At 39.8% G+C, this 26,782-nt stretch overlaps 1 protein-coding gene across 1 annotated transcript in view; it reads right to left on the bottom strand.

Moving 5' to 3' along the window:
• The window catches only part of TMEM232 (transmembrane protein 232), a 113,332-nt gene extending 96,142 nt beyond the window's left edge, over positions 1-17,190 (bottom strand). The window contains exons 1-8 of the mRNA XM_040985866.1: positions 17,174-17,190; positions 13,627-13,755; positions 13,251-13,362; positions 10,597-10,702; positions 8,166-8,323; positions 6,224-6,323; positions 4,548-4,714; positions 2,176-2,309 (exon numbers count right to left, since the gene is read on the bottom strand). Of these exons, the coding sequence (XP_040841800.1) occupies positions 2,176-2,309; positions 4,548-4,714; positions 6,224-6,323; positions 8,166-8,323; positions 10,597-10,702; positions 13,251-13,362; positions 13,627-13,755; positions 17,174-17,190 (923 nt within the window). The remainder of the gene's footprint in view (positions 1-2,175; positions 2,310-4,547; positions 4,715-6,223; positions 6,324-8,165; positions 8,324-10,596; positions 10,703-13,250; positions 13,363-13,626; positions 13,756-17,173) is intronic.
• Between the last annotated feature and the right edge of the window lie 9,592 nt (positions 17,191-26,782).

A 26,782-nucleotide genomic window follows, 5' to 3' on the forward strand; every position in this document is an offset into this window, starting at 1 on the left:
TACAACATTATGGAATTAATTGACATGGTATTGAGTAACAAATATGCTTTAAAAAAATGCAAGTTCTTAACCACCTCCTGTGACTACTTCATTGACATTTCAATTTTAGTTTATATACAGAACCGGCTGCTATACACCCTAAAATGGCTGTAGGGTACTATTCAGCTGTCTCACAATATAAAACTACTCCTGTTTTTAAAATGAAGAGACTGAGGCCAAGCTAGTGACGGGCCAGTTTAGCGTGGACACTTTCCTATTATTGCCCCAGGGTCGTCCCAGAAGGATTACCTCAGGAAACAGGTGGCTGCGTTGAGATGCAGCCAGGATCATGAATCCTGATTTTCCTTTTCCAGGGAAGGCATAAGGAAATCATCAAGGAGGGATGACAGCCTTTATGCAATAATGAAATAACAGAGGAACAAACAAGAAACTGGTAAAATAGTGTTTGTAATAGAAAGAAAATAACTGGCAAAGAGTATTGTCGGATGTTTTAATTCCATTTCTTATACATAGCTTTCCAAATCAATTTACGAGAAAGGATGTATTTTCTTCTTAAAAAAATTACCCTAGCCAATGAAATCGTTAACATCAAGAGATTTGTCTAAGTTCATTATTTGCCTAGCTATTCTTCTAGTAAAATACACACAAAGGAATATTATTTAGCTTTTAAAAAGAGAATTCTGGCATTTGCAACAATGCAAATGAAATTGTAAGACATTAATCTAATTGATATAAGCCAGACACACACACACACACACACACACACACACACACACACACACACACACACACAAAATGCTGAATGATTTCACAAATATGTGGATTTAAAGTAATCCAAACTCAGGAGTAGGAGATTAGGCTAGCACTTAGGATGTCAGAGTTCTCACGTTTGACTCCCATCTCCTACTCCTGATACAGCTTCCTGCCAGAGCAAACCCTCAGATGCATCAAGCAAAGGTTCAAGAACTAGACTTCTGCTATCAAGGTAGAAAACCTAGACGATAGTCCTGGGCTCCTGTGTTGGCGTGGCCCAGCCCCAGCTGTGGAGGGTGGGTTGGGACGTGAACTACTAGAAGGACACACCCTCCTTTTTACTCAAATAAGTAAATAAGTAATGAATAATATTTTAAAATTCAAACTCATAGAAGTTGAAACTAGAATCACCAAAGATTTGGATTGTGAGAAGTCATTACAGGAATGGGGAGATAATAGACAAAGGGTTTAAAACTTCAGCTAGGCAGAGTACGCTCCATGGACAGCCTGCATAGCAAAGTAACTACAGCTGATAATATACTACGTTCTTAAAATCCTCACAGACTGCATTTTAAATGTTCTCACCATAAAGAAATGTCAAGCATGTGGAACAGTGATGGGTTGATTAGGTTGATAAAATTATTAACAACATATTCGTTTAACACAAAACCACCTTGTACTCCATAAATATAAACAATTATTGTTTGTCAATTAAGACAACTCTGTCCTTCCACTGAACCCTATGTACAGAAGGACATTAACATTTATCAATCAAAGTTAATTTCCATTCTGGTACAATTAAGACATTAAAGAAATTGAATCCTGATATATTTCCTCCAAGGATGATAAACTGTACTTCTGTACTTCATTGCTGCTTAACAGCGTGGAGAACAAAAATTGTCTGAAATATAAGAGCAGACTTCTCAGTAACAAATCTCATGTACTACAGGCATGTTGCTCAATGTAAGGACATTTCCAAAAGGTCATAGAAGATGAACTTAAATGGTAAGTTTGCTTTACTGAAAAAAAAAATGTGAAATCCATGCATCTGAGGGAATCCCAAAAGTTTAAAATTCACATTATAACAATTATGCATAGACTTAGAAATTTATTTGTAGTAAATAAATTTCTTTTTTTCCCATTTCTCCAAAAGCTTTCGGAAGTACCCTTGAATATCCATGTACAACTAGCAAACAAAAAAGAGAGAAAGAGAGAGAGAGAGAGAGAGAAAGTGATAAGAAAAATTTATTGATGAAATGAACTAATGCAAAATATATAAATTCTATTCGCCTTTGGAACTGAGCTTATAAATTCGGTTCATAGTCAACTGAGGTGTGATTAACATTTAAGCTCAAAGGTTATTGAACGCTTTAGCGTGAGCGCTCCTCCCCGAGCCCCCTGGATTGGCAGGACTGCCCTCACCAGCACTTCCTGTGGAGCTGGGTTTTGCACGGGATGAGGTGATGGAGGACTTCGCTCAGCCGAGGGCTGTCCCTCTGCACACAGGTCCACGCGGCCACACAGTGCCAGAGCAGGTGCGTAACTTCAAACCCTCTCTGTTCCTGAGAGCAAGACAAAGAGCAGAGCTGGCAAGTTGAACGAAGGCAAGGCTAAACAGGAAGTACGCAGGTTTGAAAAGCTACTTATTCTGTAGTACCTCATGCTGCACCAAGTGGAACAGTTCATATAACCACATGTCTGTGTCTATGGAGAGTTAACCCGAAGCTAACGCATACATTGTGCCTATGGATGCCCGCGTTCAGTGACATGGGCCACACAAAATGAACCATATGCTGAGTCACAGTGTGCTGCTTCAATGCAGTGTCGCTTTGTTTTCTCTGGCAGGTGAAAGGGCGACCTGAGAGCTAGCAGGGCATTGTTAATGCGCTGTGGACTGGAACTGCGGGCCACGTGAAGGACACGCACCGGCCCAAGTGGGTGGTGAAGAATCAGCTCTGTTCTGGGTGTTCTGAATCCTCGAGAGGTTCATCTCTAGATTCAGTGACTCGAGCTGGCCTTCAAAGGCCCCGTCAATACAACTGTGTTAACCTGAGAAACAGGGTTTGAACCACACTGCGATGATCCCACGTTGGAAAAGCTGTGACTCGGTCTAACTGAACTCCGAGCAACTACTTATAACTAAACTACACTACAAAATGTCCCAAGCGTTACCAACTTCAGTATTCTAATGTGGCTAACCCCATTAGAATGTTCACTGGTTTCCACAGAACTGTTTGGGATGCAGAACAGGTGAACGCTATTGGAAATGCAGACCCGGTGAAGCAGTGGGCTGCGTTTTAGCTGAGCTTAAATATGCCTTCTCCAAAGAGCTATGTTGCTATTATCATGTGACAGCTGTGGTTAGAAAATTCATTTGTGCTAGTGAGGGAAGCACAGAGTGGAAAACTCCATCCAGACTTCAGACCCTGTAATTCTCAGAGCTAATTAAAGTGTGCCATTTGTCAAAATCAGTGGGAACCCTCTGTCTAGTTCACTTAAAAGGACATCACATAAAGAAATGGGGTCCAGCAGCAGCAGCAGCAGCAGCAGCAGCAGGGCAAAGCAAATTTCCTATTCTTAAGTAGAGCCAGCTGTCATACCTCGTGTGCCCTAATGTGCAAATTCTCCAGAATTTTAAGATAAAATTTAGCAGCAACAACTTCAAGCACAAATTTTAAAATTGTAAAAAAAAAAAAAAAAAAAAAGCCTATATTTTGCAGTGGCCACAGAAGACCCTCTCTGTACATTTTAGCATTATCAGAGGGTAGAGGCTGTAGGAATGAGAATAAAACAATACCACTCTCTTTTGTCTTACAAAAGGAGGAAAGGAAACAGCTGTCATCAGCGGCCAGAATTGTGGCATCATGACAGTTATTTCTCTCAGTGTCAGCATCCCATGTGAGTGCCCTTTCAAGTTTTGGTTGCTCCAATTCCGATCCAGCTCCTTGCTAAGGTGTCTGGGATGCGAGACAGCACAATTTCTCGGGCCCCTCCATCCAAGGAGGAGACGCAGGGGAAGCTTCCGGCTCTAGTCTGACCCAGCCCCAGCTATTGCAGCCATTTGGGGAGCATATCAGCAGATGAAAATTTCTCTCTCAATAACTCTGCTTTTTGAATGAATATGCAAAATCCTTTTTTAAAAACCTCTTCGTCGATGTCAGACATTTACGTTTTTATTCTGAAGCACATCAATTTTTAAATTTGTAAATGGCTATGTGGTTCACTGTACTTGTAGAATTATGGCTAATTACATGCCAAGAAATCATACGAACAGGACAGACAGCTTTCCCTAAAGTTGGTCTGTAATGTCTTGGTTTGAAGCTAACAGATTTTTATATGCTAAGAACGATTTTAATTCCTCAATTTGAACTATTTTTAAAAGTTTTTTTTAGTTGTTTTAATAGTATATTATATGTTATTTATATAAATAATAGAAGCCCAAATATGACAACTGCTTTTAGGAATAACCCACAATTTGCACACTTTTCCTTTAAGGAAAAGAACTTCAAACTGTTCATTTGTAAATCTTCCCCAATTCGGTTGCAACATTTAAATGGCTGAGATGAAACGATTACTAAATGCCATAACCTTCAGTTAAATTAGCTGTGCACGTTGGCCTGCCTGTCTTGTCTACTATCCAGGGACTGTGAGCATGGTTAAATGAAGTGAGTGCAGCTTCTTGCACAACCACCCCACAACTAGATCCATCTCCAGCAATGCTTACTGAATTGACAGGCACAACTATTTCAGCATGATAATCCTATGTGATCCAGCAACCAACATGATATACGCACCGTATCATAACTCAAGTTCCCAAATGATTCCTGCTTTCTGATAAGGCTAAAAATTGATCCAGATTGGAGTTCTCTTTCACAAATAATTTCTGAGGTTTTCAGGATAAATTGTGCATTTGAAAGGATATTTGGATGCTGATTATATGATTCTCCAGCAAAACAAAGTGCTATTGTAAAAAAAATATGAGAAACGTTTTATTAGTACCTTGCGTTTGCTTCATTTATCTTTTAGTTATTAATTACATGCTGTACAGAGAAGTTAAAACACCTGTGCAGTTCCCCTCTGGGCAAGGTTTAGAGTACGATGTCTGCCACCTGGTGGTGAAATACAAAACTGCAACATAAATTCCTATCTAAGAGTTTACATAATTGAGGGAGCGACTGCATTTTGGTTGGATTCCCAATTAAATATTGCTATTGCTCAATAAGGTTTGCAATCGTTCATTAGAAAATAAATCAAGTTGAAATAAAATACTTCATCTATAATGGGTACTTTGGAATTGTGATCCTTCGGGAAAAAAAAATCTTCCCATCTAGCTCAACATTTTGCAGTTTCATTTATTTTCAAGGTATTCTTACTGCTCGTTTTTAAGGGCACAGATTTTTAAATGTAGGAAAAAATGTCATTTAACTTAAGTTTGTGATATTTAGAGGAATCATCCTAGTGGTGCTATTCCATAAGCAATTAGACATTCTTTAAGTAATGGAAAAAATAATAACATTTCTTGCATCCATCAAAAATCAAACATTTGGGTTCCCCAAGACTCTCTTCAAAATATCAGTTTCTCCCCATTTTCAGATTGCCTCAGCCATATGAGTAAGACGACCTCAGGCTGCCTTCATTTTCCCCAGGTTCAACCCAGTTTTTCAGCCAACTGCTGGGTACATGTACCTGTGCATGAAGGTAAAGTCAGAATCTCAATATTTTTCCAAATCTTGAAAAGAGATTCGGAAAAAAAAAAAAGTCAAGAAATGAAAGTTCAGCTTTCTCCTAAATTCTTCACTTCCCTTTACCTATAGATCCGTCTGGATGCCAAGTCGGATCTCTGTTGAGTAGCTTTCAGATTAATTTGGTTGTATGCTAGTCCCCTTGTAAACATTTACACGTATAACATCTCTCCTCTGCAAATATCAGCACAACCTGGCCTGCGTCCGCTCTCCCACCTTACCCCAGTCCAGCGTCTACGCTGTCATTGGAGTCACCATTTCAGACAAGGATCTGATACTCCATAGTGATAAGGCCACACACTTAGGTAGGTAGGAAAGTTACAAATCAAATATAGAATGGGAATGGTCAGTGTTGACGAGAGATTCTGTGTGTGGAGGGGTGAGGGCCGGGAGGGGGGCAATGGATGAAAACGAGAAGGATGGTGGTGGAAGAGGCACAACGCTTCAGCCACCCATGGGAGGAACGGGTTCCAGTGAGGACCAGCAGGGGGCTGACGATATGAGAAAGACAGGACGGTTTGAACTGTTAGCACAAACAGATAAAAAGTCTGTGTTTGGGGGCGCAAGAGCTGAACAAACGCATCTGGCCCAGGAGCTTTGCTCTCCAACATTGCATCTATTCCCTCTCGTGAGAAATAAACACAGCTTATGCATTGTGCAATGACAGTCTATGGTGTCAAAATATAACGTGAGAGGTTTATATGTATGAAAAGCACGAGGGATTGTACCACATAAGAACGGCTGAAGACGAAGCAGAGATTGTTGAAAACCTTCTAGGTGACCATGCAGGAAATATATATAAAGCCGTAAGAAGATCAAATAGCCAATCTGTCAACAGAGTACAGAACACAGCAGTTTACGTCACATCCATAAATGCTTAAGAACCCCAAGGAAAATTAACCATTTTATTATTACATTCAGTTTTGATAAAAAAAAAAATACTTCAAATTCACTTAATAACGTATGCTTTTGAAATGACCTAACAGCATTGACATCGAGATTGAAGTTTCAGTTCAAAGGATTTTTATAAGTCATAGGTGCATCATATATGATGACCTATACTGCGTTCTGTTTTGCTCCATATCCTTAAGGAGCAAGCCATGCTCCTTAAGTTATTAATTTAATTGAAAGAAGACTTTGAAATCAAAGAAAACGTAGTGATACAGGGCATCTTGCCCCTTTTGGTATCTAAGTAGATGTATTTTATGTGTATGTTAGGTGAGAATGTGAACACTGTTGTTATCTATAGGTCTTAAGCAAAACAGTCTAAAAACAGGTTTTAGGCAGTTCTGAAGATCGTTCTGCCAGCCCGTGATGTGCTGGCCCAAGCTCCCAGGCCCTCGGGAGACGGTGACACAACATCAAAACTTACTGAAAAATTGAAAATTAAAGCTTACAAATTAAGAACCGTAAAATCCTTGATATTTAAAACACACATGTAACTCTAAAATGTTTGCTTTCCATAGACTTCAGAAAATGGGATCTCTGTAAGGCTGTTTTCCATGTATGATCTCACAAAAAAAATAGAAAAGATACATATAAACTATAAACTCAAATAGAACATCGGTTGTGTAAGTTGCAAATCATGGAGATGAACCCAAACAATAACAGTAACCATCCCTGTGGTGCTGAGGGGGAGTGAAGGAAGGTTATATAAAATGACAGCTGTACACGGATCCTCTTAAAAGCAAGACAGAATATTGGATATATAAACATAGATAAATAAGCAGAATAACAAAGAGGAATCCAATCAAATCCCAGTGCTTCACCCACGACTAGTAATCCACTAGGCCGTACCACCAGAACCCTGAACCCACTGAGCATTGCTGCAAAAGCCACAACTTTCTATTGTCAGTAACTTTTCAGATGTTTTTTTAACAAAGCTTCCATTAAACGTTAAGAATTCACCATCAATACTTGCAAGTATATCTGCAAATTATAAACATGTAGCATGTGCTCACTTGTAAAATGAATACCGATGTAATGTAGAGTTCCTTCCTATCAGCCATTTCACAGTGGATAAATGGAGAAATACAGAAAAAGGAAGGGGGGAGCCATTATCGTCTCTTCATCAGAACAGCTGTAGGCAACATGTTGACGACAGCCTCCCTTCGATGGAAAGCATCGCTACAGTCTGAATTCCGTGTGAAGTGTCAGGTCTTGACATGGTCAGTTCCTATTCTGTGTTCTCCGTGTCTATTTCTGCCCGGTTTCCATAAGCAATGAAATTGTCAGTTAACCTAAATTTATTTAAATAATAATAAATTGTACAGCAGTCAACCCAAATGATCAGAGAGTAGAGAACTGTATGACCTCTGAGACTATATAAACCACTTTATGGCTCTAAAATGGCATTGGACACTGAAAGAACAGCTCATCTTATCCAACGGGCGACCATTCATCTGTCACCATTGTCGAAGCGGCGGAGGGGATGGAGAAAAATCCTCATGTATTCACACCATTGATTTTAATTAAATATTTCCTTACATCAATTGTTAAATTGTGCTTTCTGAATTTCAACTTACATATAACCAACAACTAGAGATTAAAATGAAGTATTGAAGAAGAGAAGAGTCTGTGTAATACAAGCAACGGTCCTGATTCTTAAGGAGGCACGTGGCTACCTGTACATGAGCGATGAAAAACATTGACAAAAAGTTTGAAATATACCTTAAGCAGCTTCGTTTCGACTGAATACAAATATGTCTTCAGAAACGCATCACAACAGAGTCTGTACAAAATTGATTCCGCAACAAAAAATAAGGCAGGCAGATGATCGCAGTCGAAGGAAGCCTGGTCCAGGGAGGCGTAGAGGATATTCAAAGCTTCTGAAACATCACCAAAGACAAAGTGCATCAACTGCCAAGTCCCCTGTTTGTCCACATGCTCAAAATTAATTCTTCAAATGAACTGTTTGTTTAGTCATGAGAAAAAGTTGTGGTTGTAAGAAATATTTACAAATTCTTTCCTTCTCTCCCATTGAGCAATGGACTCTATCCACACTGCCTTTCCCCCTTAAACTTGAGCAGAACTGTGACCGCTATGCCAGTATGATATCGCAGGAGTTACACTGCCTAACGACCAAGCCTGGACAGGAAAAGGCGATATTGAATCAACCTTGGCAATCTCTCTTTCTCTCTCCTAGCTTTAGAGACTGAAGCTGCCTTGCAGAGAATTCTGCTCTGATGTTGGATTCAAAAGTCACCCATGTGAAGAGGAGAGAAAAGAGAAGTGATTGCTTAAGGAGAGAATGATCAGTGACGCCAAGCTACTACAGCCAACACTATACATATAATGATAGAACTGAAAGATGAAAGACAGAGCTAAAGATAATGCTACAAGAGAACAGGAGCCTAGAGAGATGAGACATAACAAACGGTATCACCTTGAAGAGCAAAAGAAGAGGAATGTGAATCAAAGAACCCAGAAAAAGTACAATCTCGAGATATTAAAAAGGTCTTGAAGTAGGCCCGGTGCAGTGACTTGGTGGCTGAATCCTTGCCTTGCACATGCTGGGCTCCCGTATGGGCACGAGTTCATGTTCCAGCTGCTCCACTTCCCATCCAGTTCCCTGCTTGTGGCCTCAAAGGGCAGTGAAGGATGGCCCACAGTCTCAGGACCCTGCACCTGTATGGGAGACCAAGAACAAGCTCCTGGCTCCTGACTTCAGATTGGCTCAGCTCCTGTAGCTGTCGCCATTTAGGGAGTGAACCAGTGGATGGAATATTTTTCTCTCTTATCTCTCCTCCTCGATGTAAATCTGCCTTTCCAATAGAGATAGACAAATCTTAGAAAAACAAATGACATTTTCAAGGACAAGATGGAGGCTGGCATAGCTGAAATATAGAGAATAACTAGAAAGATGGCCAGAGGCAAATTAACACAGAGCCTTGATATGGAATGATATTCCAACATGATATGGAACTTAGGCTCATTTTACATGAAATTGGAAGCCATGGGAGTTTCTTGAAGCTAACAGATGGTCACTACTGAGTAACTGCAGAAGGAGACACAAACAAAAGTACAAACAGGACAGCTTTTAGGAGTTTGCTTCTTTTATGGACATGATGAACTTGAACCATATTTAAGGTACCATCTAGGACTCTGACTAACGTGTAACTGACTGTGCACACTTACCCTTCCCGGTCCCCCTAGGGGCATGTGGAGTGTGGTGACACGCAAGCTCCAGGCATCCCACACACAAGACTGGGTGTTCACGAGCCTGTGGCAAAGCCACGTTCTTCCCCCTTGGACAGGACCAGGCCGTCTGTCTCCTCCAAATTCAGTCATTATGAAGGGAAAGGGGATTGCGACAACGGAGTTAGACTAGCCACAATAGATGGACCATGGCCGGTCCTCTTCTGGAGCTGTGACGGAGCGTAACCAACGGATGTTTAACTCCGCATCCTTTAAATGAAATAAGATTGTGCGGATGACGTGACAAAGGACCAGAAAAAGAAGTTAAATAGCATGTATTTCTCATTCTTCCTGTTGTTTCTGTCATGACCGGAAAGCACTGTCAAACTGCACTAGCACGAGCAAACGCTTCCTGACCTCGAGTGGCTAACATTCTGAAACTCACTGTAAAGGGCAACCATGAAGCATTTAAGGTGAATAGAGAACTAACTTTATCCTCCTAAAAACGACGCTGTCAATTTCTTTCTTAGGTTGCTCACTAGGTATCTGAAAAAAGATACAGCAATGAGAAGTGCTGTTTTAAAGCAATGGAAAGCGAGCAGTAATTTAATATTTTATGAGGAAGAATTAGAAAATGCAGAAACATGTTTCTCTGAAGTATTGTATGCATTGTGATTAGAAATGACTACATGACATTTTCTATTAATTTCTCTACTTATTTTTAGAAAAAAAAGAGTGATAAAGACTACACTAAGTCAAAGAATTTTGAAACGCTATTGAGGTTGTAATCCAAAATTAGAAAAGGAAGTTTCACAAAGAAACACTGGGAGGTACTTTCACAGTGACTGGAAAGCTTTTCTTGTCCCCTGCGCATTTTCTAGAAGTTAAAATTCTCCAGTTTCCCTTGGCTGCTAATGGAGACGATGCTTAGGGAACAGCAGAAGGGCTCGGTGGGAGTGCGTACCATCTTGGATTTCTCCTTTGCACTGAGCCAGATACACCACTTCCGTCCACGCCGCTGGCAGATCCACGTGCTTCCCCAAGCCCAGGGTTCTCAGACCCAGTTTCCTCTGTTAGGACAAGGCATGAAAATGACAAACCAAAACCTATGGCTTATTTATTTTTTTCACCTCAATTACATTCTGAAAGTCATTCTTGGAGGTCAGTGGCTCGTGACCAGAGTTGGACACATCCTTTGTGATATTTTTTTTTTGCTTTATTATTGGAATCTTGTATGTTTTCTATAAATCACAGAAGTTTCAAAATGTATGAAACACTTCCTAATCAACTATGTTTTCTCAGCTTTCTTTGTACTGAAAGCAAGTCTCACTCTCTACTAGCTGGTAAATATTTCTATTCCATTTCTTCAAGAGACTATATTTCTAATTTTAGGGGGAAAAGTAGCGGGGATAGGAATTTATGCCAGCTTTCTGGGAAGCTCTGTCTACCCCAGTGTTGATGGGCAAATGTTGATGACCCAAGAGGTGATCTGGGCGCCTTCCTGCCCACTGCACCTGCTGCCGTGGCCGTCTCCAGAGCGCTGGCTCCATGGAGAGACGCTCCCTGGTGGGTGTGCTCCTGGTGCTGCCCCGCATGCGCTCAATCAAACACTGTCAATATAATCTTCTTTGAGATCTCAAATATAAAAGTAACCAAGGAGCAGAAAAAACAAACACAACAAAACAAAGAACTGTTGGCTTCATTTTGACCTTAAGTTTGTGCAATTTTTTAAAAGGTCATCATTTACTCAATATCAAAGAAAAATTCTATGTTCTATTTTTGTTGTCAAATTAAACTGAATCTCATGTAAGGAAAACAACGTAATGATCTATTTACTAATTTCGCTTTAATCGCTATTTAAAATTTTGAGAACCAAAGGAAAAAAGTCAGGGCCAGGATGTTTGCTGATGCAGCGGCTGAAGTCCCTGCTTAAGATGCTACAACCCACAGGTGCATTGCATCTGTCCCACTTTCCACCCAGCTTCCTGACGGCCCAAGTACTTGGGTTCCTGCCATCCACATGGGAGACCCACATGCAGTTCCAGGTTCTGCCTTCCATCTCACCCAGCCCTGCAGTTGCAAATATTTGTGAGATGAACCAGCAGAGAGAAGATTGATCTCTCTCTCTCTCTCTCTCTCTCTCTCTCTCTCTCTCTCTCTCTCTCTCTCTCTCCATCTCTTCTCCTGCTGGCTATGTCTTTCAAATAAAGACTTTATAAAATCCTCACTTAACATATGTATGTGAAAGACGCAGACAGACACAAGGAGAAAGATCTCCCATTCACTGGTTCTCTTCCATGTCCCACAGCAGCTGGGCTTGAACCCGGCTGAGCTCAGCTCCGGTCTCCCAGATGACAGAGGCCCACATGTACCGCCACCTAGTGCCAACAGGATGCACATGCGCAGGCAGTTAGGGTGAGGAGAGGGCGGGAAGTGAAAGTTTCATTGGGAGACCACTTTTTATTTGGAAGTAGAGATGTATACTGCATAGTACCTTTATACAGAGTAACTATTTTTAGGTTAGGGAAAGAATAATCTCTTACAAAAGGAATTCAGAGCATCTTGGAAAATATGGTAAAGGTTCAGGATGGTTTCCTTTCCTCTTTGAGACACATTGTACCTGTTAAAAACTTTTAACAAAGAGTGAATTTTTTATAATCAAAAGTTTGCTAACCAGCTTTTAATATTCAACTGTGGGCTCCAGGACTGATATCAAAAGTAATACTGCCCAATAATTTATGGGAGGTCTTCATCTCAAAAGCCGTCTGATATTGAATTATTTCTTTACTCTGTATTAATATTTCAGCTCTGCCTACTTATAGTTAAAGAAAAGTACACCTGTAAGAATGTGTAATCAGGGCCCGGTACCATAGCCTAGTGCTTAAAGTTCTCGCCTTGCATGCCCAGGATCCCTTATGGGTGCAAGTTCATATCCCCGCTGCTCTGCTTCCCTTCCAGCCCCCTGCTTGTGGCCTGGGAAAGCAGTGGAGGATGGCCCAAGTCCTTGGGACCCTGAACCCATATGGGAGACCAAGAATAAGCTCCTGGCTTCGGATCTGCTCAGCTCTGGCCATTGCAGCTATCTGGGGAATGAATCAGCAGCTGGAAGACTTTTCTCTCTGTCTCTCCTTCACTTTGTAAATCTCACTTTCCAAGTAAAGATAAATAAGCAAATAAATAGGCCCAGCACAGTAGCCTAGTGGCTAAAGTCCTCGCCTTGGGGGCAGCTTTTTGTATCTTGACTACTCCACTTTCCATCCAACCACCCGCCTGTGGCCTGGGAAAGCAGTGGAGGACGGACCAAAGCCTTTGGTCCCTGCACGCACGTGGGAGACCTGGAAGAAGTTCCTGGCTCCTGGCTTTGGATCAGCTCAGCTCTGGCCATTGTGGATGCTTGGGGAGTGAACCAGCAGATGGAAGATCTTTCTCTCTGTCCCCCCCTTCCCTATGTATTTCTGCCTTTCCAAGTAAATAAATCTTTAAAAAATTAAGTATATATATATAGATACATATATATACTTAAGATATATAAATCTTTAAAAAAAAAACTAATATGCAATCATTCACCAGCTGCAAAAGAAAGTTTATGTACTAAGTACTCAGATACTGCCCCCTTACCTTACATTTGATGATGCTTTTTCTAGCTAGATCCAACAATTCCTCCTTCTCTACTCGATTCTGTGTCTCATTAAACTTTAAGATGAATTCATTTGTGATTGAAAATACTGGGCTAAACAAAAAGAATTAAATGAAAATCAGAAATCTTTATAATCATGGCTCTCAGGTATAAGTTTAAATTCTAAATGGGACTATTCCAGAAGAAGTAATCTTTTAACACAAGATTCTCATGTGAATATCAGTTCATATTCAATTCAGTCAAGCTATTTTAAAAACAGAAATTGCAGTGTGTTTATTCTCAGACAATCGTAGGCTATTTTTCACAATGTTATTTGCTTTCTAATTCTCTGTAATATGTGTGTGCGAATAAACTTACGTTGATTTTTGCTTCTTTTTATTACTCAAATTTTGATAATTAATGTTCAAGAGTTTTTCATAGTAAGAGGAAGATATTATCCCAAACTTATCCATTACAGGTGTTTTGTCAACATGCATATTCACAGATCTAAAGAGAAAAAAATAATTTTAGAATACAAAAGTACTCACAATACAAAAATAATACTTAAAATGTGCCATGCCAATTCATAATTTGTGGAAAAGAATCCAAGATAGAAAATTGTGATTGGTGCCAGCCTTGTGGCAGATGATGAAGCTTCTGCTTGGGACATGACCAACTCAGCTCAACACAAGAGGCCGCTCCCAGTCCTGGCTATTACACTCTCAATCCAGCTCTTGCTCATGACCCTGGGAAGACAGCACACCTGCTTGAGCCCCTCCACCTGTGGGAGACCTGAGGCACGTTGGTCACTCCGCAAGTGAAGCAGAAGATGAAAGACCCTCTCTCTCATCTTTGACCACCCCCTACTCTCATCCCATTACCGTGCCTGTCAAATAAATAATCTCTTTTGAAAAGCAAAAGTAAATTAGAATTAAAGAACAGCATATTAACCAAGAATTGGGATTCAAATCCAATTTGACCTCTAAAATGCATATTCTTTCATTTTGTTACTGTTACAAACTAATTTGTTCATATAGTTTCCCATCTTTATGTTTTATTTTTATGTTTATTTGCTTCTTATGTGAAAGAGAGACCTCCCATCTATTGGACTACTTCCTCAAAGTCCACAACAATCAACAATATATGCAAATCAATAAATGTAATACATCATATTAACAAGTTTCAGACAGGATTATCTCAATAGAGAAAGAATTTGATAAAATATAACATCCTTTTGTGATAAAAACCCTAAGCCAACCGTAAGTGTAGAAGGAACATTCCCCATACAATCAAAGCAGCATCATATTGAATAGGGAAAATCTGGAGGCATTTCCAAAGGATATCTGCTCTCAAACACTACTCAACGTAGTCCTGAAAGTTTTAACCAGAGCTGTTAGACAATAAAAAGAAATCAAAAGGATATGAACTGTATAGGAAGAATTCTATGTCCACATATGCAAACGGCATGATTCTCTCTATAGAGACATTAAAAGTGTGTTAAGAGACTGTCAGAATTCATAAGCAATTTAATAAAATTGTGAGATATAATAATATTGGTCAACAAAAATCTTTAGTTGTATACGCTAGCAATTCAATGGTTTAGAAACAACTTGTGGGCCGAACACAATAGCTCAGTGTCTAAATCCTCACTTTCAAGCACCAGGATCCCAAAGGGCAGCAGGTGTGTGTCCCCGCTGCTCCTCTTCCCTTTCAGCTCCCTGCTTTTGGCCTGAGAAAGCAGTAGAGCATAGCCATAAGCCTTGGCACCCTACATCCATGTGATAGATCCAGAAGAAGCTCCTGGCTCCTGGCTTCAGATCAGATCAGCTCTGGCCTTTGTAGCCGGTTGAGGAGTAAACCAGAAGATGGAAAATCTTTATGTATCTCCTTCTCTCTATAAACCTGCCTTTCCAATTAAAATACATAAATACTAAAAAACGAAAAAATTTGTAAGATCAGGTCCATTCATGACAGCTGCAAAAAAGTAAAGACATTGGAATAAATCAACCTAGGATGTGAGGAATCTCTACGAGGAAAATTACAAAACATTAAAAAAAAATAGAAGACATCAAAGCAAGGGGAAGATCTGCCACATCTGTACAGTGGTAGAATTTCTGTTATCAAAATGTTCATACTTCCAAAAGCAATTTACTGATTCAATGTGATCCCCAAGAAAATATCTACAACATTGTTTCCAAGTTAAAGAAAAAACAAGATGGTAAAATTCCTATGGAAACACAAGAGACCCTGAATAACTAAAACAACCTTAAAGAACAGAAACAATACTGGGGAGATCACAAAACCAGACCTCAAGCCATACTACAGGGCATTTGTAATCAACACATCCCGATACTGGCACCAAAAAAGACACGAAGATCAATAGAACAGAAATCGCAGAAATGAAACCACACATCTACAGCCAACCAATTTTTGACAAGCCAATCAAAATCAGTCCACGGAGAAAGAACATATATTCAACAACTGGTGCTGGGAAAATTGGATTTATCTGTGCAAAAGAATGAAACATGACCCCTACCTTGCACCTTATACAAAAAGCAACTCCAAATGGATCAAGAATCTAAATCTATGACCAGGTGCCATCAAATTGCTACAGGAAAATATCACGGAAACTCTGCAAGGTTTGGGCGTAGGCAAAGACTTCTTGAAAAAGATCCCAAAAGCACAGGCAATTAGAGCAAAAATTAACAAAGCAGACTACATCTAGCTAAGAAGCCTCCACGCCGGAAACCATCAACAAAGTGAAGAGGCAGCCAACAGGATGGGGAGATATTTGCAAACTCCATAACTGAAAGAGATTTAATACCCAGGATCTACAAAAAGCTACGCTCCGGCCCTTGCAGCCATTTGGGGACTGAACCAGCAGTTGAAAGATTGCTCTCTGTAAATCTGCTTTTCAAATACAAATCAATAAATCTTTAAAATAAGTTTTTTTGAAGTTTACTAAGGCCTTTCCTAAGGACATGGTAATGGTTCCAAGGCTTCTAATGATTGGTAAAGCTACTTTGAACAGACAAGTGCAGGTTTTTCTGTGGCTGTGAGTCTTCACATCCTTTATGTGAACACCAAGGATGACTGCCAGGATGATCTGTTCGCTTTTCATTCCAACCAGCAACGGTTTCACATTTTTTGTCAGTATTCGATGTTAATGTTCTAGATTTGGGTCATTATCATGTGTCTGAAGTGGTACTGTATTGTGTGATGTGGAATCATTGTTAATATGCTTATCCATTGTATATCTGGTCTGTCAGGATCCTTTGTTTTTAGAGAGTGGAACACATTTTTTTTCAAATCAGGCTGTACATTTTCTCATAGTTTTAAATGTTGTTTGTATATTTTAGATATCATCTTAATCAAAAGTATCTTCTCCCAATCTGTGGCTTATCTTCTTATTTCCTTGGCATTATCTTTCACAGAACAGAAGCTTTTAATTTTCATTAAATCCAGCTTATCAATTATTTCATGTGTGGATCATATCTTTGGTGTCATATCTCAAACACATTTACAAAAAAAAAAAAAGCTCAGCTAATGATTCTGGCTCATTATTTCAAATTTTTAATTCTGTATTTCAGCTCATTATTTTTTACTTTAAGTAGTTTTAAGACATTTGTAGATATGCTTCTGCTAAGTTAGAATCCTGAGTTAAGTTTTTTTTTTCTAAAATGCAGCAAAATGGAGGACAAAAGCATGGAAAACAGGAAGTTAAGCAGAAGATTAAAAAGACGAAGTACAATGAGAACAGAGACAGATGAAAGGTAAATCACCAATGAAACAGTAATAAATCATTTTCCAGAGGTGATGAAAGATACGCATGTGTAAGATACCTGGAGCATACCATGCAGGCGCTGAACACAATGAGTACAAAGCCCTAGGCCCACAGCTGTAACCACTGCAAAGCAAAACTAACCTGACATAGATACACATGCTTACGAAGTGGGGAACTTATAAATGGTTCGAATAAAGGTAGGCACACTACACTGGCTTACGGAAAGCAATTATGAGATGTTTGCTTAGTCATTCATCAACAAATTTAACAGAGCATCTACAGTTTTTCAATCACGATTCTGAAAACAATCTTCGCAGTAATAATAATACCATCTGTGCTTTTCCCTTCGTATCTATTTGTCACATACAGAATTTCCTTTTCATAAAAACTACATTTTGTTATAACTGAGCAATGACAAAAAGTCATGAGCTAAATACTGGTCTTCTACACTATTTTTATGTACTGTCGGAGACATAGACTTTCTAATTGCTTTTCTCCTCTGTATTATATTTGCTTGAATTACATTTATTCGAATGAAATGTGTTTTAATTAATAATTTGGGTTTCTATGTTGTATGTTTGGTTTTCTGACTTTTTTTTCCTATTTTGTAGCTTTCCCATGACAATTTAGAAGCAATAAAATCGGTACTTCTTTAGGCAGTGGGAAGAGCACTTTTAAAAAGTTACGTTATGTTTCATCTAATTCTGTGTGCCCTCAGTTGATTGCTGTTCAATTCAGGCCATAGAGTTTTCTGGATATTTTTCTTTTTTTTGGTATTTTTATTTTAACTCATTGCCAAGAGAGTATACTATGCTGCCTGAACAGTCTAAAAGTCATCGTGGGGCAAAATTTGAGCTTTCATTAAAGACCTGGGAAGCGTATTCTATTTTTCTTGAACTTTTGCAAGTAGGCTTGAGCACGTGCAGCATATTGACTTTTAGATGTTAGAAAGGGAATGGGGTAGATCCATAATCCTTAGTAACCTACCTAACCCTGAATTAGTCTTATTATCTCCAGTTTGACAAATCCAAGAAGTACCATTCTTGTCATTCATCATGTGCCTCCTCCTTTGCCTTGCCTGCCTGTCTTCTGTGAGATCTTCTCCTCAGAGACTTGCCCGTATAGGAAATTACTGTGCCATTCCAAACACTGAGCCTAAGAATGAAGCTTCAGAATGGATCAGCTAATTTAAAAGCGTAACTATTATTCTTCAACTAGCTCTTCTGGGGCAGACATTTTGGTGTAATGGCTTATGTCACTCTCTGCAGTAGTTGCATCCCATATGGGCACCTGTAAGATCCCAGCAGCTCTACTTCCAATTCAGCTCCCTGTAATTGCACCTGGAAAAGTAGCAGATGACAGCCCAAGTGCTTGGGCTCCTGCATCCGCACTGCGCACCCAGATGAAGCTCCTGGACCTTTGCTTCCGCTTGGCCCAGCCTTGGGTCTTGTGGCCATTTGCGGAGTGAACCAGTGGATGGAAGACTCTCTCTCCCTCTGCCTCTCCATTTCTTGATCTGTAATTCTGCCTTTCAAATAAATATATATTTCAAAGGAAAAAAAAATCCTTACTTTTCCAGTAGTTGCTTTGTTTTTGAAATGGTTGTTCTGTCATTTAAAACTAGAAACTGACAAAGTAGAGGTATGTTGGTACCAGAGAGCCATTTAAATGTCTTCTATAACATATCAAAATGGCTTGTAAAAGATGGGGAATGGGGTACAAAGGAGGGTACACACCGAGGTCTTGTATCTGCATCTGATGGAATAACAGGTGTAGCGGGGTAAGAAGCACTGACCTGAGTAGTATTTGAGATGTGCTACATCATGTGCTCCTTTTATTTAGCTGCATGTGAATGACACAGAGCTAAACAAAAGTACAACATGATTTTTAAGGCCTGTACTGAATATTTGTGATAGTCTGTATTCTTGGTTTGTTCAACAACCTTACTCAGTGTGTAACAATGTCAGCAAATAAGACGGAGGAAAAAAATATTATTCCACCAGACTCCATATGGAAGTACGGCAGCTTTAACAACTTATAAAATCCCGACATCTGGAGAAATTAATTTTCCAAATCCAAATCAAGTTAAAAACTATTTATAATATGCTAACGTTTTCCTCCCGGTGTGTCTTCCCAGAAGAAGAAAAAATCATCAGAGGCTTTCTTCTTTGCATTGGGTAAGGATTTATGAGACGTCTACACAGCTAGTTGCAGATGCACAAAAACATCTAATTACCCCAGGCTTATAGATATAGTGAGATTAAATTCACACAGTGGCTGAAATATTATATACAATTTAGATAAGCTGTTTACATTCTGCAAACTTAAAATTGTTACTCTTTCTCTGTTTTTAATATTTGTAAGTAGAAGCTAAAATGGAAAAAATGTAATTTCCAATTATGGGTTAACAGATTAACCAAGACTTTTTCTGCATGTTTCTGACTGTAAGCAGATTTAAAAAAAAAAATGTTTTCTAAGGAAAAAACTTTGAATTGCAAATTTAATTAATAAAAGTTTTATACCAAAGTGTTTGTCAGGATGAAAAAAAAGGTTTTAAAACATATACCACATACTTATTATAGGGTGTCATTGAAGGCAGAAAAGGTAGTTGCTTGTCCTTGTTTTAAAAATAATTGCAAAATCCATTTCTTTGGTGATCCAGGCATATTTTGCCAATTCTTCCAACTCAATAGAACTCTCACTGATCTCCACCTTCACTATAGGCAACAATGTGGATAGCATCCTTTAGCATTTGCCACGTGTGAAAAAGGCCGCCTGACGCTCCTGCATGGCTTCTTCAGTCAAGTTTCTCCATTCCCCTCTGAGCCTCTCACTAGCAACCTAGACCATAACACAGGAAGAACATTCCCGGATACGATAAATATTCCTTTTCTTCTATCTTTAATACTTGACATCCTAGATTATGTTCTGTATGCTGATTTTTGTATTTCATGTCTGTGTTCCTCATCTCTTGGAGTACAGCCTCCTCAGTAGAATGATCAGCTCCAATAGCAACGAAGTCGCCCGGCCCCCTCGGGAAAGCCTTCAGCCAACGCTTCCTGATGGTGGAGCTCACAGACTCAGGAGTGCTTGCCTCCCAAAGTGCAGCAGAAACAAAAGAACCTCAAAATGTATGTCCTCCTTTGATGTTGCCACTGGAACTACTTTCTTCTTTGCTTCAAAGTTGATCTGTGATATAACTGCAAGCTATTCTTCTTTTCTTTCTTTCTTTCCCTACTGCGGAGGGTCCAAGTAGTATATTTTTCCAGATTTTTGATGAAAGGCTTTGCTAGAGACATGACTAATCTGTTCTCTTCCAGCCCGCACAATCAACTGCCAGACCAGTCTCTGTGCAATATAATAACTCCAAGATCTTGGCAACTTTTTTCAATTTTATTCTTTAATTTGATCTTAATTCTTCATTGCAACCCTCTTGTGCTGTGCCCTTCTCCTGGCATGCAACTGATATTTTTTCCATCTTTTTGGCAAGGCAGAGCACCTTGTCCTCACAGGAGGCAGCACCAGGTATTTCCCAGGGATTGGGTTCGGGATATGGGCAAAGTGAGCAGAGAGAGCAAGGAAGAAGCCAGGACCAGTCTCCCCACAGCCCCCTGAAGATTCTGTCTTCTCAACAGGCTTTACCAGTTTTACTGTGTCTCAGTTATCTGTAAACAGAAAGTATAATGGGTTTTTTTTTCTAAAGATTTATTTTATTTTTATTACAAAGTCAAATATACAGAGAGGAGGAGAGAGAGACAGGAAGTAGAGCTGCTGGGATTAGAACCGGCAACCATATGGGATCCCGGTGCATTCAAGGCGAGGCCCTTAGCCACTAGGCCACGCCACCAGGCCTAAGTATAATGGTTTTTCCTCTTGATGAATTCTTATTTGTCCATGTAGAAAGAATTACTTATTATCTACCTGTTCATTGTATACTACCCACTTGGTTAACCATACAATTGCATTAAGCAATAAGGCCTTTAACCAAACAAAAACAAAAAAATGCATAATATGTAAACCAAAATCTAAGGATCTGATATTTGTCAAATATTAATTATTAATGATCTCTAAATTAGATGTTTTTATGAGATTTTTACACAAGAAAATGTTTTCAAGTCTTAATTCACAATTGCATAGATATAGCCAATTTGGCAGCATCCAATTCAGAAGTATAAGGCTACACATACCTGCATATATCCACATAAACACACACACATATAATGAAGTTTAAATGTTTGAAAAAAAGATATCTGTAAAACTACCATCCAGACAGAAATTAATTAGCACATATAAACAAAAACTACTTGCAGAATTTAATTAAATGGATATGCTATGATTTGTTTTGATTTTTAATTTTTTAATACTATTTACATAATTGAAAGGGATACGGCCCTTGTGGACTTTTGATTAGGGTTGGGAGGGTCAGATAAGGAGTAAGGTGGGTGGGACAAACGTTTCAGTTCTGTTTTTTTCTGGTTTTTTTTTTTCCTCCTGTGTTTACAGGGGAGGAAGAGGGAGCACTCCTTATTCTCCAACTACACCAGCACCTGGGGATGGGGGACTGCCATCTGAGGCTCATGTTCTGATGGGTGCTGTGGCCCAGTCTGATGTGGCTCTGACACTTGTGGGTGAGTGCTACAGCCTAGCCAAGCCAAGCATCCCCCCAACCCCAGCTTTGAAAGTGCCAGCTGGTGGTGCAGTTTAGCCCGGCGCAGGTCTCCCTCATGTGCGGGTTCCTTGGCCTAATCCAGACATGCCCTCCTGTGTACCCCTTCTAAACCACTCTGTCTCAGCTCCCCTGCCTACCTGCAAGTTCAGTGGTCCAGTCTGCAGGAGAAGCAAGAAGTCATTCCTCCCCTGTCAGCATGCCCTCAGCTGCTCCCACTGCAGCATGTTCCCTGATCCCCTTCTCCCAGGCAATATGGGGCCAGGTGTCACGTCGCAGCTCAGCATTGATTTCCCTATATATCTTTAAGATGAGTGTGCGTGTGAGAGAGAGAGAGAGAGAGAGAGAGAGGGAAAGAGAGAGAACAACTATGCTGACATACTGGTTAACACAAATTTGGCATTAACCAGGCCCATCATACCCACCAGCTATTGGCTACTTTTCTCCTAGTTGTATTAACACTTGCCTAAGTACAAAATAAGCTGGGGTGTCATGATTTTATTATTGCTTAATCATTGTTTCTGGAAAACCTTTCTAAAGTGTTCAGTAATTTTGCTATCTTTAAAATTTAAACATTTCAATAATCTTACTATGTCTTATACAAAAAGAAATAAAAGGTTTTCCCATCTTGGGTTATAGGATATAGGTTAGAATGAGAAAGCAAAGTGACAAGGAAATATCATCTATTAATATAAGTGCAAAACTTTATTATCAAAACAACAAACTAAACAACATCAATAAAAAATGCTCTAACTGAGAACATTCAGTCTCAGAACAAGCGTGATTAAATATTGTCAAACTGACCACATTGTATTGATGTCTTTCAAGAAAAATGTAAGAAACTTTTTGATATATATCAAAGGCAGATCCAATTAAATTCAGCTTCTATGATTACAAAAACAAAATTTCACAAGATAAATATAGGAATTTTCATTATTTTAATTAAAGGTCTCTAGGAAAAATACTTATCTCAAGAAACTAGAAGAACTAAAACAAACAACACCCACCCAAAATTAATAAAAGGAAGGAAATAATATTAAACATAAGAGCAGAAATGAATAAGATAGAAGTTTTAAATGTAGAAAAATCAACCAGATGAATTTTTTTTTAAAAAAACAAAAACAAAATTGACATATTCCTGGCCAGATAAAGAAAAAAAAAATAGAGGCGGATAAAAAGAGAAATCTTTTATTATTTACAGAAAGAAGGCATTACAACTCACACCACAGAACATTTAAAGGGTCTTTAGAGACTATGATGAACAATGATATGTCATCAATTTAATAACTCTGCCAAATCTGACAAGCTTAGGACACATACACTTTACCCCAACTGAATCATGAACAAATAGAAAACCTGAACAGACTAATTCTGACAAATACATTTCACCAAAGGGATGAAAGATATCTAAAACAGGGAACTATAAAATATTGAAAAGAAGAAATTGAAGATGACAAAAAAAATGAAAAGAAATACTTTATTCATGGGTTGGAAAATTCAATATTATAAAATATATACAGTATCCTAAAGTGATCTATCAATTCAATGCAAGCTCCATCAAAATACTAGTGATATTATTTATGAAAATGAGAAAGATATTATAAAAGTTGTCGGAACCAGAAAACACATTGAATAATAGCCAAAGCTGCTTTAAGCAAAATTAACAAAGCAGTATATGTTATACCAGCACCTGTGCTGGTAAAGTAACAATGCAGCATAGGTTACATCAGGACTCACTGGTAAACCCACCACTTCTAATACTGGTATCCCATATGGGTGTTAGCTTATGTCCTGGCTGTTCCACTTTCATTCCAGTTCTCTGCTAATGTACCTTGGGAAGCATCCAAGAATGGCCAAATGTCCCGGGCACCTGTAACTCTGTGGCTCACTTGGACCACACACCTGGCTCCTGGCTTTGCATCTGCCCAGCTCTGACTGTTGCGACCATTTGGGGAGTGAACCAGCAGGTGGAAGATCTCTCTGCCTCTCTACCTCCCTGTATTCATAGCCCTGCCTTTCAATTAAGCACATTAATTTTTTTTAGAAAAGTGATACATGAGATTGGCATATAAACAGAAACACAGGCCAACAAAAGAGAACAGAAAGCCCAGGGGAGTTAGCATTGCGGTGCAAGGGCTGAAGCTGCCTTCTGCAATGCCAGCATCCTACATGACCAGCATTTCAGTCCCAGCTGCTTCTCTTCCCAGTCAACTCCCTGCCGATGTGCCCAGGAATGCAGTGGAAGCTGCCCACATGCTTGCACGCCTATCACCCATGTAGAAACTTGCATGTCTTGCAGCCATTTGAGGAGTGAATCAATGGGTGGAGGATTCTCCCTCTAATGGTAAATCTATGCATCGATCTAACTAATCTTTGACAAAGAAACAAGGATCGCCCATTATGGAAAAGACATGTGTAACACCCCCCTGTTTTTTGTATGCGTAAAATTATCAAATTAACAACAAAAACAGGGGGGTGTTACAGACACAGCAGGAATTGTCCTCAAAACTCTTGCAGGTGCTCAAACTCTGAGATCTTAACATTGATGTCTGATAGATGAAGCTATAAAGTTTTAAATATCTTCAACTCTGTGTTCCATGTACTGCCCAAACCAGCCAGTTACCAAATCTACCTGCTCTACGTCAGTAACCTGTCTCTACCTGAACGTGTTAAAATCATTGAAACAGAGACTTATTCTAAAATGGAATTTGTGTTTTAAAAAAATGTATTCATTCACCAGATAGTTACAGAAAAGTAAAATTTCACACATGAAACACCATTTGAAAAACATGGTTCCAACCAAGAAACTCCATGTTGTAGAGAAGCTAGTGACTCTTACAATGAACCAAGGTTTAGCAAGTGATCGACTCTGTTGAAAATGCGGTGGAAAGTAGCAGCAATAAAATAATTTCTTACAGTGGAATCAGCTGTGCAAGAAGAGCATTGTGCAGTGTTTCATAAAGCTCACAAGGGTCCAAACAGAAACACTCTTAGTAAAAGGGAAACCTGGCGCTCGCCTCGAGCCTGAAGCCTTACCTGGGGCAGAACAGATTCACACTCCAGCAGAGGTCTCAGCTCCCGAGCTGCCCAGTGCTTCGCAGCGTATCTAGGTCCTGGCACCGAACCAGATTGAAAAACAATGCTTTTATTAATCCCTGTCGTATCTTTCTTAAAGCATCTATTAAAAGTAGTTTGAAAGTGTACACTTTAAAAACGAAGCACTTTCTGAAAACTGGGTATTATAAGCGGATAGCGTCTTTGATACAACATTAAGCTGTAACCCCAGGAGCGAAGGGAAATTTGACTAAAGGACAGTGAAACAGAATGACACTGAGACTCACTCTTGGGATAAAGTGAGTAAGAAATTAATAGCACAGTCTCACCTCCCTCCTACAAAATTTTTCCTAATCGATAACCTGGAAGTTCTTCAAAAGACTGCTTGCTTCTAATAACCATTTCACATCTCCAGTGCCACCGACCCCGCCCCCCTCCCCACACACACACACACAGAGTCCCAGATCTGGAGTTTCTTCTTTAAAACCAATAATGTTTGAGAATTACATATATTAAGAAAAAAAAGGTAAAGAAAGGTTTTTTTTTTTAAGCCAGGGAGTTAAATGTTCCCATTCGTAGCAATGAGATGAGAAAATGCGCATGCTCAGTGCCCAGCGACTTTCCCTTACTTAACGCCCCAGGAGCTGCTCCAGGCCAAACCCACCCCTGCCCAAGGCGAGACTGCCTGCCGAGGGCTCCGGGGGGGGGGAAAGCCGGCTCAGGGATCGCACGGGTGCGACTCTAGCTCTTCCTGCCTCCCAGGGAAGCAGGCGGTGGCCCAAAGCCAAGGGCACCAAAGGTCAGAAGCAAAACCCAAGGTCGCTCCCTCGGTAGCTTGCCTGCTCAGGGATGCCAGGCTGGTTGCTAAGAACGCGGTGGTTGAGTGCTCCGGGAGGCTGGTGACCAGGGGTTTAGCCAATCAGGACACGAGAGTGAAATCCACCTGCCGCTCTCAGCCGGACAACTTTGCAATCAACTACCAATGCACAGCCTGACGTTCGGTTTAAAATGTAACCACAAACCACATGATAATGATTTAAATGCTGCACCTAATTTTTATATCCGTCCATTAGCTAAGCTTGACTGCTTGATCATGGCCTTCGTGTCTTAATGCCTCCTCCGAAGCTGATCGTCTCTCCCCTGAGTCTACATTTTCACCGCGCTCGTCAAAACAGTACCCTGACAAAGCAAACCTAGGTATCTTAGAGTTAAATCGCTATTCGGAACAGTGAGGGCAGAGAAAATCTGAAGGCTGAAGGCGACACACTCAGCTCCAGCCTACGGATGAAGAGCATTCAGGGTGTTATACAGTACGCTAGCCACAAGAGGGCGGTTCAAGCTCAAAAACAGAGCCTGTTTTAAATGATGGTATCCAATGAAACGAACTAGTTTGAATCCTTAACAAAATTCCTAGGAATACCCAAACATGAGCAAATCAGATACTTCACAAATATTCACAAATCTTACTATGTGCGAAAACTGTGAAAGGAATTTGTTATTAATTTCAGAACTAACAAACAGGAATTACCCTGTTCCATACAATAATAGCCTTAAAGTTCAGGTGATTTGAAAGCAAAGCTAACGGGTATGAACTTGAAATAGAAATACGGATTGTTCCGGCTGCTAAAAAGCACCAAGTAAGTCTGCTCCTCTTGTTTAGCACATTTTCTATCTTTAAAACAAAATAAAAATACGTGATCCACGCAAGATGTGCTATCGCTTGTCCTTTCAACAAGCATCACGTTGTGTTTCTGCTACCTTCAGTTGGAAGAGTGCTGGGTGAAGCACTTATTCACCCCGTGCTCAGAGCCTTCCAGGACGAAGAGTTCAGGGCCACCCTCCCTTGTCTCCTGCAGCACCTACTGAATTCCTTCTAAAGAAATCACACAACGGGGCCTCACAAAGCTCTGAGAGCTAGACAACTTAAAATATTCATTACATTTTCTTTGACCAAATTTCTCAAAATCTTGTTTCGCTCCTTCCATTTCTTTATATTCCAAATGTCAATTCATTCTATTGTGCATACAGTC

The sequence above is a fragment of the Ochotona curzoniae genome, unplaced genomic scaffold (assembly GCF_017591425.1).
Source record: "Ochotona curzoniae isolate NIBS_2020 unplaced genomic scaffold, NIBS_Ocur_1.0 contig_4501, whole genome shotgun sequence".
In the NCBI taxonomy this organism is placed as follows: domain Eukaryota; kingdom Metazoa; phylum Chordata; class Mammalia; order Lagomorpha; family Ochotonidae; genus Ochotona; species Ochotona curzoniae.